The sequence below is a fragment of the Heterodontus francisci genome, chromosome 4 (genome assembly GCF_036365525.1).
Source record: "Heterodontus francisci isolate sHetFra1 chromosome 4, sHetFra1.hap1, whole genome shotgun sequence".
Lineage (NCBI taxonomy): Eukaryota > Metazoa > Chordata > Chondrichthyes > Heterodontiformes > Heterodontidae > Heterodontus > Heterodontus francisci.
Window position 1 is genome coordinate 12,007,496 of NC_090374.1, and position 13,601 is coordinate 12,021,096.

Genomic DNA, 13,601 nt, shown 5'->3' on the forward strand with positions numbered 1-13,601 from the left:
ATCTTCTTCCTTGGTAGACAGATGCAAAGTATTCATTTAATACCTCAGCTATGCCCTTTGCCAACATGTGCAAATCCCTTGTTGGTCCCTAATTGTTCTCACTCCTCCTTGTACCATCTTTTTACTATTTGTATATCTATAGAAAGCTTTGGGATTCCCTTTTATGTTAGCTGCCAGTCTCTATTCATACTCACTGTGCTTCTCTTATTTGCCTTTTTGTTTCCCCACTGAACCTTCTATATTCAGCCTGGTTCTCAATAGTATTCTCTACCTGGCATCTGTCATAAGCACGCTTTTTCTTCTTTATCTTAATCTCTACCTCTTTTGTCATCCAGGAAGCTCTGGATTTGTTTACTCTACCTTTTCCCTTTGAGGGAACATACCTTGAGTGTGCCCAAATTTTCTCCTCTTTGAAGGTAGCTGATTATTCAGCAACTGTTTTTCCTGCCAATCTTTGACTCCAATTTACTCATCCCAGCTCCATTCTTATCCGATTGAAGCTGGCTTTTCCCCAGTTAATTATTCATAGCCTAGTTTGCTCTTTTCCATAGTCAGCCTAAACCTTATGTTACAATGGTCACTATCCTCTAAATGCTCTCCTCCTGATACTTGATCCACTTGGCCCACCTCATTCTCAAGAACCAGGTCTAGCAGTGCCTTCTTTCTCGTTGGACTAGCAACACACTGTTGTAGAAAATTTTCCTGAACACACTCTTGGAACTCTTGCCCCTCACTGCCCTTTACAGTACTATATCCCAGTCTGTTTTTAATATTTAATATTCAATGCCCAGTTCTGCCCTTCTTCGAGCCAGGTCTCCGTTATAGCTACAACATTATATTTCTACATGTCACTCACCAATTTTATTAACAACACTCTGGGCATGCACATTAACCCTGATTGAGACTTTATTACTTTCGTCTTTCTCTGACCCCATCTAATAACTTACTATTCCCTACTTCAGTGCCAGCTACCTCTGCCAGTATTCTGTGCACAGTGGTATTCCTCACATTTCCTCCTGGTTCCCACAGCCCTACCAAGTTGGTTTAAACCCTCCCCAATAGCACTCGCAAATTGCCCCACAAGGAAATTTGTCTCAGCTCTGTTCAGGTGCTACCTGTCCTGCCTGTATAGATCCCACTTTCTCCGGAACTGGTTTCAGTGTCCCAGGAATCTGAAGCCTCCCTCCTGCACCATCTCTCCAGCCACGCATTCATCTGCACTATCCTTCTATTTCTACACTCAACTGTGCGTGGTATTGGGAGTAATCCGGATATTACTACTTTTGAGGTCCCTCTTGCTAATTTCTTACCTAGCTCACGAAACTCTTTCTGCAGGGCCACATCCCTCTTCCTACCTACGTCATTGGTACCAATGTGTGGGAGGAGTGCACTATTTATTCTAGTTCCACTTCTCCACAGGTTACAACACATATTTAAATTTTTTCCCGCTAACCGATACGGTCAATCATAGACTGCTGGAAGTTCACCCTCCCACCCCCTCTGCTTTAGAGTGGTCTGCAGCCGTTCAGTGACATCCTTAACCCTGGCACCAGGGAGGCAACACACCACGCTGGATTCACATCTGTGGACACAGAAACGCCTGTCTATTCCCCTGACTATTGAATCTCTCCTCAGTATCACTCTTCCGGTCTTCCTTGTACCCCACTCTGCAGTTGAGCTACCCATGTTGTCATGGCCTTGGCTCTGGCTGCACTCCCCAGGTGAACCATCCCCTTCCTTGGTATTCAGAACTGAATACCTGTTGGAAAGTGCAACGCATTCAGGAGTCTCCTGCACTACCTGCCTGTCTGGCGGTCACCCATTCTTTCTCCTCACAAACTTGCTGCAGTGTTGTTAGCTGCTGTTCAAGTTCCGAAACCTGGAGCTCAAGCTGCTGCAACTGATGATACTTCCTGCACATATAGTTATCAAGGATAGGTGAAGCATCCTGGAGTTGCCACATAGCACAGGATATGCGCTCCAGAGGTTGAAGCAGCCCTGCCATTCCTTTATCTGTTAGTTAATAACCTTGCTACTGCTAATAAACCTTTGCCAATGCAAATAAAACTTACTACTATTAATAAACCTTACTAATGTTAATGTTACGACCAATGTGGGAGGAGTGCACTATTTATTCTAGTTCCACTTCTCCACGGGTCGCAACATATATTAAAATTTTTTCCCACTTACTGATATGGTCAATCAAAGACTCAATTTTAATCCTGGAATAAAATACACCAACCAGGTTTCTTTAATAAAAGCCTTAACCAGTAATGAAGTAAAGCATCAACACACAGATTGAAATATCAAAGTTCCCTTTTTATCTTAGCCCCTCAGACAATCTCTCTTCTCTCACTCATGCTCCCACGCTCGCATACACACCGATTAACTGGAGAAATAAAGGGATTTGCCTTTTAAAGCTCTATTACAAAAAAAAAAGCTTGGCTTAAATACTTGTTAATTATTGAAGAAAGAGAAGATATTTCTTAAATGTTGAGAGATTAGAAAGTGTAGATGTACAAAGGGACTGGGTGTCCTTGTGAATAAGTCACTGAAAGCTAACATGCAAGTGCAGCAGGCAATTTAGAAGCCTTTATTGCAAGAGGATTTGAGTGCAGGAGTAGTGAAGTCTTGCTTCAATTGTATAGAACCTTGGTTGACCACACCTGTGCAGTTTTGGTCCCCTTACTATTACCTTCGAGGGAATGCAACGAAGGTTCACCAGACTTGTTCCTGGGATGGCGGGACTGTCCTATGAAGAGAGATTGGAGAAACTCAGTCCAAAAACCTTCTGGTGACCTCCCTTTTAAAAAAAAAATTAACACAAAGTTCCTGCATCTATGGAATCTTTTCAGTTTTGAAACACAAATCTTCAAAATTTACCAAAAAGGTGGAACCACTCGTAACAATAAACCTTATTAATACTGATAAACCCAACTAGTATGTAACACACCTTATTAGTAGTAATAAATCTTACCTTAAAAAAAAAAGAGACACCAGTTTATTTCCTAGTTTAGATAAGTAGGAAATACTCACGAGCCTATCACCTACCTGCTACACTGTGATATCACACCTCGATTCTTCTTTTCGAACACTGGCTCTGAATCTCCAGTCTGCCAGTGGTTAGCCCTGCTCCCCTCTCTCACTCTCACTCACCCCCCCGCCCCCCCCCCAACCCCCAGCTCTTTATGCCCCACTCTTCCCACCTGTTCCGTCTCTTAACTTTTTCCAGTTCTAGTAAAAGATCATTGACCTGCAATGTTACCAGACCTGCTGAGTATTTCCAGCATTTTCTGCTTTTATTCTTTCATTCTATAGTTCTCAACAAAATGTTTTATGTAATCATGAGACACTTTATAGTGTAGTCAACGGAAAAGATTTTGTTGATACGCAGCAGTAATTGGCCTAACTGCATAGAGAGAGCAGCTTTTCGGTTTCTGTATCTTCCGAACACTCTGAAGAACTGTTGTAGGCAAAACAAGGAATATGCTTTTCATCAAAAATACATTCAATGGTAAAACCATCGCTGAATTCCCCACAATCTACATCCTAGGGATGTAGACCAGAAACTAAATTGGACCAACTACATGAATACTGTGGATACAAAAGCAGGTCAGAGGCTGGGAATTTTATGGCGAGTAACTCATCTCCTGACTCCCTATGTTTATTACCTGAGCCCCTAAAGTTGCATTTGAATTACTCAAGGGTGATGTCTTAACTGTCAGTTATTCGCATCAGAAGCCAAGGTGTGCTTTCCTCTCAACACTTCAAAGCCATCCTGTTTACCTTGTCTGTTGCTCCACACTACAAAGAAGTTTAATTGTTAACCTTTAACTCTCAAGATGTCCAGAGCCCATGAGTATGTACTAACTGTATTGACTACCGTGTGAAACCACGATTGTCCTTTTTTCCTATCCTTTACCCTTGACTCTGAGGATTAAACCTATGAGTGATTAAAGCCATATTGTGTTTCCTGTTACTTGTATTGTACTTGTTTTCATTCCTGTAGCCGGGTTGTTAATGCACTGTTAAAAGTCTGGTGCGGGCGTTTGCTTATTCACATTACCAACGTGAGTATGATTTCTGCTTTCCACTGAAGATAAAGTATTAATTTAAATTGAGAGACAAGACTCCAGTTAACTCCGGAAAGAAGAGGAAAGAGACTTATTGGTTTAGGGAGTAGGACACCAGTCAGACATTAAACAGTAATGTAGTACTGAGAGAGTGCTGCACTGTCAGAGGAGTTGTCTTCAGATAGTGCATTAAATAGAGGCCTTATCTGCGCTGTCAGGTAGATGTAAAAGATATTAAATATTTCACTCTTTCAAAGAAAGCAGGGGAGTCCTGCCCAATATTTATACCTCAATCAACATCACTATGGATTGTCTAGTTATGTGTGTGAGACCTTGCTCTGTGCAAGATGGCTGTTGGATTTCCGACAATTCAACAGTGACTATACTTCAAAAGTACTTCATTGGCTGTGAAGTGCTTTGGGTCATGAAAGGTGCTATAGAAATGAAAGTTTAAAAAAGAAAATCCCCATGGAACCCCTAGGCACTGCAGTTAATTTAAGTGTTTAGAAAGATGCTGTAGCGTCCACTGTCTGAACATGGAGATTAGTGGGAGAGACCTTTATGCTTGTTAGTAATCCCCACCTGGACAGCACAGTTCAGCCCTCATCCAGGCAGTGTGACCCAGCTGTTACAGGCTGGTAGTTGCATTGTAAACGCACGCTCCACTGTCTGCCAACTTTTAATACACAGTGGGGGTGTGTAATAGAATTTTCTTCTCCAGTACAAAACTCCTCAATTTTGTGCAACACATCTACAGTTGAGAGGGCAAGGAACCCATGGCCAGCCCTGTACCAGCATTACTCTAATTCAGCCACGAGATGGTGTCCAAGTCCAGCTCAGGGCTGACCACACCGGATCTGGCTCCCTCTCTCTCGCTCTCGCTCTCAAATCAATGGCTCGCGCGCTCTCGCTCTAGCTTAATCACATCTTTCCTGTAGTGCGGCGACCAGAACTACACACACTACTCCAAATACGGCCGAACCAACGTTACGTACAACTGTAACATGACGTCCCAACTCTTGTATTCAGTGCCTCGGCCGATGAAGGCAAGCATGCCATACGCCGCCTTCACCACCCTGTCTACCTGTGTTGCCACTTTCAGGGAACTATGTACTTGCACCCCAAGGTCTCTTTGCTCAGCAACACTCCCCAGGGCCCTGCCATTCACTGTATATGTCCTGCCCTGGTTTACCTTCCCAAAATGCATCACTTCGCACTTGTCTGCTTTAAGTTCCATTTGCCAATCCTTTGCCCACTTTCCCAGTTGATCTATATCCTATTGTAACCTTAGACAACCTTCTTCACTGTCCACTATACCACCAATTTGGGTGTCATCTGCAAACTTACTAATCATGCCCCCGACATTCACATCCAAGTCATTAATAGATATGACAAACAACAGAGGGCCCAGCACTGATCCCTGCAGCACACCACTGGTCACTGGCCTCCAATCTGAAAAGCAACCCTCCACTACCACCCTCTGCCTCCAATCACCAAGCCAATTTTGTATGCAATTTGCTAGCTCACCCTGGATCCCATGTGTTTGAATCTTCTGGACCAGCCTACCATGTGGGACCTTGTCAAAGGCCTTGCTAAAGCCCATGTAGACAATGTCCACCGTCCTGCCCTCGTCAGTCCTCTCGGTCACCTCCTCAAAATTCTCATCAAATTCGTGAGACATGATTTCCCATGCACAAAGCCATGCTGACTATCCCTAATCAGACCATGCCTTTCCAGATGCATATAAATCCTGTCTCTCAGAATCCCTTCCTATAACTTTCCCACCACTGATGTAAGGCTCACCGGCCTGTAGTTCCCTGGCTTATCCCTGCTGCCCTTCTTAAATACAGGCACATTAGCTATCCTCCAGTCTTCCGGTGCCTCACCCGTGGCTAACGATGATACAAAAATCTCTGCCAGGGCCCCAACAATCTCCTCCCTTGCTTCCCATCGCATCCTAGGATACACCTGGTCAGGTCCTGGGGATTTATCCACCTTAATGCGCTTCAAAACCTCCAACTCCACCTCGTTTGTAATGTTGATATGCTCCAGGATATCAGCGTTCCCTCCCTTGAACTCACTAGCTTCCATGACCACCTCCACGGTAAATGCACATGAGAAGTATTCATTTAAGACCTTGCCCATTTCCTGTGGCTCCACACATAGATTGCCACACTGATCCTTAAGGGGACCTACTCTCTCTCTAGCTACCCTTTTACTCTTCGTCTACCTATAGAATCTTTTAGGATTCTCCTGAAGAGAAGTGGGCGGCGCAGTGGTTAGCACTGCAGCATCACAGGTCCAGCGACCCGGGTTCGATTCTGGGTACTGCCTGTGCGCAGTTTGCAAGTTCTCCCTGTGACTGCTTGGGTTTTCGCCGGGTGTTCTGGTTTTCTCCCACAGCCAAAGACTTGCAGGTTGATAGGTAAATTGGCCATTATAAATTGCCCCTAGTATAGGGAGGGGAAGTGAGGGAAGGTGGGGATGGGGTAGGAATATGGGATTAATGTAGGATTAGTATAAATGGGTGGTTGATGGTCGGCATAGACTCGGTGGGCCGAAGGGCCTGTTTCAGTGCTGTATCTCTAAATAAATAAATCTGCCAGGGAAATCTCATGGCCCCTTTTTGCCCTCCTAATTTCCTTCTGAAGTGTACTCCTACATCCCCTATACTCCTCGAGGGACTTGGTTGATCCCAGCTGCCTATACCTGACATATGTATCCTTCTTTGTCCTGACCAGACCCTCAATATCCCTCGTCAACCAAGGTTCCCTAAACTTGCCAGCCTTGCCCTTCCATCTAACAGGAGCCTGCAGGCCCTGAACTCTTCCTATCTCACTTTTAAAAGCCTTCCACTTGCGAAACGTTCCTTTACCTGTAAACAGCCTCTCCCATTCAACTTTTGAGAGTTCATGTCTGATGCCATCGAAATTAGCCTTCCCCCAATTTAGGACTTCAACCTGAGGACCAGTCCTATCCTTTTCCATAATATCTTGAAGCTAATAGAGTTATGGTCACTGGTCCCAAAGTGCTCCCACTGACACATCAACCACCTGCCCATCCTCATTTCCTAAGAGGAGGTCGAGTATAGCCCCTTCTCTAGTAGGGCCATCCACATACTGCTTCAGAAAACTATTCTGGACACGCTTAACAAATTCTTCCCCATCTGGTCCCTTAGCACTAAGGCAGTCCCAGTCAATATTAGGGAAGTTAAAATCACCTACTATTACCACCCTATAATTCCTACACCTATCTGTGATTTCCCTACATCTATGCTTCTCCAATTCCCTCTGACTATTGGGGGGTCTATAGTATAATCCCATCAAAGTGATCACCCCTTTCTTAAGTTCTACCCATATGGCCTCGTTGGACGTTCTCCCCGGGATATCCTCTCTAAGTACTGCCGTGATGTCCTCCCTAATCAATAGTGCAACTCCCTGTCCTCTCTTGCTTCCGGCGTGACAGAGGTGAAGGTATTGGTACCCTGGAACATTGAGCTGCCAGTCCTGCCCATCTCACAACCACGTTTCCGTAATAGCTATAATATGCTTAACAAAAATCTAACTACCTCAGATTTAAAATTAACAACTGTTCTAGCTTCACTGCTGTTTGTGGGAGAGAGTTCCAAACCTCTACCACCCTTTGTGTAAAGAAGTGCTTCCTAACATCTCTCCTGAATGGTCTGGTCCTAATTTTTAGACTATGTTCCCTAGTTTTGGAATCTCCAACCAGTGGAAATAGTTTATCTTTATCTAGCTTGTCGTTCCTATTAATATCTTGAAGACTTCGATCAGATCACCCCTTGACCTTCTAAGTTCTGGTGAAAACAGGCCTAATTTGTGTAATCTCTCCTCGTAACTTAACCCCTGTAGTCCAAGTATCATTCTTGTAAACCTATGTTGCGCTCCCTCCAAGGCCAATATATCCTTCCTAAGGTGTAGTGCTCAGAACTGCTCACAGTACTCCAAGTGGGGTCTAACCAGGGTTTTGTACAGCTGCAGCATAACCTCTGTGTCTTTATACTCCAATCCTCTAGATATAAAGGCTAGCATTCCATTAGCCTTGATTATTTTCTGTACTTGCTCGTGGCATTTTAAAGATCGATGCACCTCAAACCCCAAGTCTCTTTGGACATCCACTGTACTTAACCTCTTCCCATTTAGAAAGTACCCTGCTCTATCCTTTTTTGGTCCAAAATGGATAACCTCACTTGCCTGCATTACAATCCATCTGCCACAGTTTTGTCCAGCCTCGCCCCCCCACTCCCCCAGCCCCTCATTTTTTAAAAACTGTTCGATGAAATCTAGGAATTGTACTTGGTCAAATGATGCACAGTTAACAGATTTACAAGGATGTAAGAAATACGAACAGGAATAGACCATACAGTCCTTCGAGCCTGCTCTGCCATTTAATATGATCATGGCTTGATCCTCTGCCTCAACTCTACTTTCCTACCTGCTCCCCAAACTCCTTGATTCCCTAAGAGTTCAATAATCTGTCTCAGCCGAGAATATACTCAACAATGAAGCATCCGCAGCCTTCTAGGGTAGAGAATTCTAAGGGTTCACAACCCTGTGAAGAAATTTCTTCTCATCCCTGTACTTAAAAAATCAACCCCTTATCCTGAGGATGTGCCCTCATGTTCCAGATTCCCTAGCCAGGGGAAACAACCTCTCTGTCAAGCTTCTTCAGAATCTTGTTTGTTTCAATGAGATCACCTTTCATTCTCAACTCCAGAGAGTATAGGCCTAATTTACTCAGCCTCTCATCATAGATGAGAGCCCATTGACCCCAGAAACCAATCTACTGAACCTTTGCTGTATCTCCTCCAAGACAAGTATGACCTTCCTTTAGATATGGAAACCAAAGCTGCACACAGTATTCCAGGTGTGGTCTCACCAAAGTCCTGTACAATTGCAGGAATACTTCCTTGTTCTTGTACTCCAGTCCCCTTGCAAGAAAAGGCAACATGCTTTTTGCTTTCCTAATTTCTTGCTGTACCTGCATGCTAACTTTGTGTTTCTTGTACGAGTACATCCAAGTGTCCCTGAGCATCAACTTTGAAAAATTTTGTGCCTTTTAAAAAATATTCTGCTTTTCTATTCTTATTCCCAAAGTGAATAACCTCATACTTCCCCATATTTTATTCCATCTGCCACCTTGTTGCCCACTCACTTAACCTGTTTATATCTCTTTGTAGCCTCATTGTGTCCTCCTCACAGCTTGCATTCGCAATTAGATTTGTCTCATCAGCAAGCTTGGATGCATTACTCTTGGTCATTAATATAGATTGTAAATGGCTGAGCGGCATTCCATTAGTTAGAGCCTGCCAACTTGAAAATGCCCATTTACTCCTACTGTCTGCTTCCTGTCCATTAACCAATCCTCCATCCGTGCTGGTATATTATTCCAACTCCATGAACTCTTATCCTGTGTATTATCTTTTTGTGTGGCATCTTATTGAATGCATTTTGGAATTCAAGTATACTACATCTACTGGCTCCTCTTTATCTACCCTACTACTTTCTGCTGTCTCAATACAACCTCAATAAACCGTAATAAATTTGTCAAACACTATTTCCCTTTTGTACAACCATGTTGACTCTGTCTGATCATACTATGATTTTCTAAGTACATTTCACATCTTTTTAAAAAAGAAAATATGCTTTTCTATTCTTCATACCAAAGTGAATAACCTCACACTTCCCTACATTATACTCCATCTGCCATCTGGTTGCCCACTCAGTTTACCTGCCTAATCTCTTTTCAGCCTCGTTGTGTCCTCCTGATAGCTTACATTCCCACCGAGCTTTGTATTGTCAGAAAACTTAGATAGTTACTTTAATAAAAGCAAAATACTGCACATGCTGGAAATCTGAAATAATAACAAATATTGCTGTAAATGCTCTGCAGGTCTGGCAGCAGCTGTGGAGAAAGAAGCAGAGTTAGCATTTCAGGTCAGTGACCCTTCATCAGATACATTGCTCTTGGTCTCTTATCTAAGTCATTAATTATATAGATTGTAAATAGCTGAGACCCCAGGACTGATCCATGTGGCACTCCACTAGTTACAGCCTGCCAACTTGAAAATTTCCTGTTTATCCCTACTCTCTGCTTTCTGATCATTAACCAATCTTCTATCCATGCTCATGTATTACCCCCAGGAGCCCTTATCTTACATATTGACCTTTGTTTGGCCCCTTATCAAATGCCTTTTAGACATCCAAGTATGCTACATCTATTGGCTCCCTTTTATCTACCCTACTAGTTACATCTTCATAAAACTCTAATAAATTTGTCAAATGCAATTTCCCTTTTATGAAACAATGTTGATTCTGTTTGTTCATGCTGTGATTTTCTGAGTGCATTGTTAAGCCTTCTTTGATAGATTCCAGCATTTTGCTGATGTCTGATATCAGGCTAAGTGGCCTGCAGTTCCCTGTTTTCTCTCTCCCTCCTTTCTTGAATAGTGGTGTTACATTTGCTAACTTCCAATCCACCCAGACCATTCGAGAATTTAGGGAACTTTGGAAAAACATAACCAGTGCATCCACTATGTCTGCAGCTACCTCTTTTAGAACCCTAGGATATAGGCCATCAGGTCCTGGGGATTTGTCAGCTTTTAGACCCTTAAGTTTCTTGAATACTCTTTTTCTGCTGATATTAACTCCCTTTTTAAGTTCCTCACTCTTATTAGCCCCTTAGTTATCCTCCATTTCTGGTATGTAACTTGTGTCTTTTACTGTGAAATGGCTTTGCTGCTTCCTCAGTCCCTATGATAATTTTTCCAGGTTACACCTTTCAGGGACCAACTTTCCCTTTTATATACTTGTGAAACCTCTTGCAATCTGTTTTTATATTCCTGGCTAGTTTACTCCCATATTCTATTTTTCCCCTTCTATCAACTTTTTGGCCACCTTTTGCTGGTTTCTAAAACTCTCCCAATCCTCAGGCTTACACCTATTCTTCGCAACATTATAACTTGTAATCTAATACTATCCTTAACTTCCCTAGTAAGCCACGGATGGATCTTTCTTGCTGAGTTTTTGTTTTTAATGGAATGTATTTTGAATCCTTTCATTAAATATTCCCCACTGTTTATTTACTGCCATACCTATTTATCCAAACACCCTTAGACAGCTCTCCCCTAAATAATTGGCTTTAAGTTTAAGATTCTTGTTTTGGATTCAAGTGTGTAAGATTTGTGTTTTAAAACTGAAAAGAGTCCATGGATTTTTTTTTTTACAATGGTCACTAAGAGGTCAGGATTGTAAAGAGCTACTGGAAGGCACCTGTTTTCAAATAATTACCCAGCAGGGGTTGTTTTTGACTTGGGCAAGGATGTTTACAGAGAAGTGACAGGTCAAGATTTATAGGGGTCAGGAGGCTTGATTCTTGTGACATTGGTTTTGGTATTGTTTTGGACAGTGAGTTGGGATATGGACAATGGTTTGATAAGACAGGTGGAGAAAACTTGCCAAGGAAGCAAAACCCCAGCTCAGTCTGTTTCAGCTCTTTGAAAAGGCCTACCAGTTTTCCATCTCTTGAGAAGCTAAGAAGCAAGTGTAAGAAACTGCCTGAAACCCCTATTACTGTATTTTCCCTGGAAAGTCTGCCCAAACTGATCTCCAATATTACCTGACAAGAACTGTTCTAGGAAGATCCCAGTGACAACCATCTATACGTATTTGGGACACCAAACCATAAAGAGCCGCTGAGAACTTTTCATATCTTTTTTTTTCTTCAAGCATTCGCAAGTATTTTGGCCAACGTATTCTTTTTTGCTTTTTTTGTATTAGAGCTCTAAAGAGTAAATTTGTTTTGGTTCACCAGTGTATGAGAGTGTGAGGGGCTAAAGTAAAAAGGGAATTTTAGTATTTCAATCTGTGTGTTTGTGATTTGCAACATTGCTGGTTAAGACTTGTTTTATAATAAACTGATCATTTTGTTGTTTATTAAAGAAACCTGGTTGGTGTATTTTATTCTGGGATAAAAATAGTCTATGATTGACGGTATTGGTAAATGGGGAAAAAAATTAAATATATGTTGTGACCTGTGGAGAAGTGGAACGAGAATCAACAGTGCACTCCTCCTGCCTCGGTCGTAACACTACCAAAGTGAATAACCTCACACTTCCCTACATTTACTCCAGCTGCCACCTTGTTGCCCACTCATTTCACCTGTCCATATCTCTTTGCTGCTTCTTTGTGTCCTCCTCACATCTTGCATTCCCACCTAGCTTTGTATCATCAGTGAATTTAGATACATCACTCTCTGCTTGACTACAGTGTAGTCCAGATTAGTGTTAGGGTTGGGGAGTGAAAGATGTGACCCCGACAAATGCTGGTGGATCAGTCATGTTTGTGCCTTTTTTTGAGTGTCTGTCTATTTAACTTCTCATTGTTTCTTCAGGGTAATTGCTGAGACAGTGAGCTCTGTGGAAATTTACCCGGGAGATGGCTCTGTTCTCAAATCGCATGATGTCAGCAGCAACTACTTCACTCATTATCTGATGGGACAGAGTGATGGGCAGGTAACTGTTACTAGGCTTCAGCTATGCTTTAAGTTTGGGTGCCCAGTGGCTTGGTGTAAATGCAGAGTCTGGTGTGCTAGTGTGCTGTACAGGTCAGCAAGAACCCCGGTCTGATTCTCCATCTGTGCTGTAAGATTTGATAAGATAGGGGTGGTTTATATCCTCTTCTAAGGTGGGAACAGACTTGGCAGCACAAAGTTTGTTGTGAATCAACTTTATTTGGATAAAGAAAGAGAAGTTTAAGTTTTCAGATCAACAATAGTCACAAACTCGGCAGCGATTAACAGCCGAACACAGATATTACCCATATTAGAGACCGGATGGCAGAGCACACGACTCTTTCTCTTGCAGCTTTTGGTCTTCACATTTTTGGTCAGTCTCTCTTGTCTCTGGTTCGAAAATTCTCTGCCGTATAATGTCAAAGACAAAACTTCTTTTATCCTGGCAGCTTTCCAATTAACCCTCCCCTCTCCCAATCAGTGATTAGCCTTGTCTTAAAGGATGCTTTCTTAACCAACCAGGGATTAAATTCATTTCCCTCAAGTGCCCATCTAATCTCCTTTTGAAATCATTCATTGTTTCTGCTTCCACCACCCTGATAGGCAGCGAGTTCCAGGTTGTTGACATTCACTGTGTAAAAAAAAAAGTTCACCCCCAGCATCTCTTGCCCAAAACTTTAAATCTGTATCCCCTAGTCTTCGTACCATCAGCTAATGGGAATAGCTTTTTTTTGTTTACTTTATCTAAACCAGTCGTAATCTTATACACCTCTATCAAATCTCCCCTCAATCTCCTTTGCTCCAAGGAGAACAACCCCAGCTATTCCAACCTAACCTAGTAACCAAAATCCTCCGTCCCTGGAACCAATCTAGTAAATCTCCTCTTCACCCTCTCAAGGACCCTTGCACCTTCCTGAAGTGTGGTGACCAGAACAGGATGCAATAGTCTAGTTGTGGTCTGGTCTAACCAGAGCTTTAAAAAGGTCGGCATAATTC

General features: G+C 42.7%; 1 protein-coding gene across 2 annotated transcripts in view; it reads left to right on the forward strand.

Annotated features, from left to right (window-relative positions):
- Nucleotides 1–13,601, forward strand: part of c4h5orf34 (chromosome 4 C5orf34 homolog) — a 70,065-nt gene that overhangs the window by 27,351 nt on the left and 29,113 nt on the right. For both annotated transcript variants that reach the window (XM_068029141.1, XM_068029142.1), the window contains exon 6: nt 12,486–12,606. In XM_068029141.1, the coding sequence (XP_067885242.1) occupies nt 12,486–12,606 (121 nt within the window). The remainder of the gene's footprint in view (nt 1–12,485; nt 12,607–13,601) is intronic.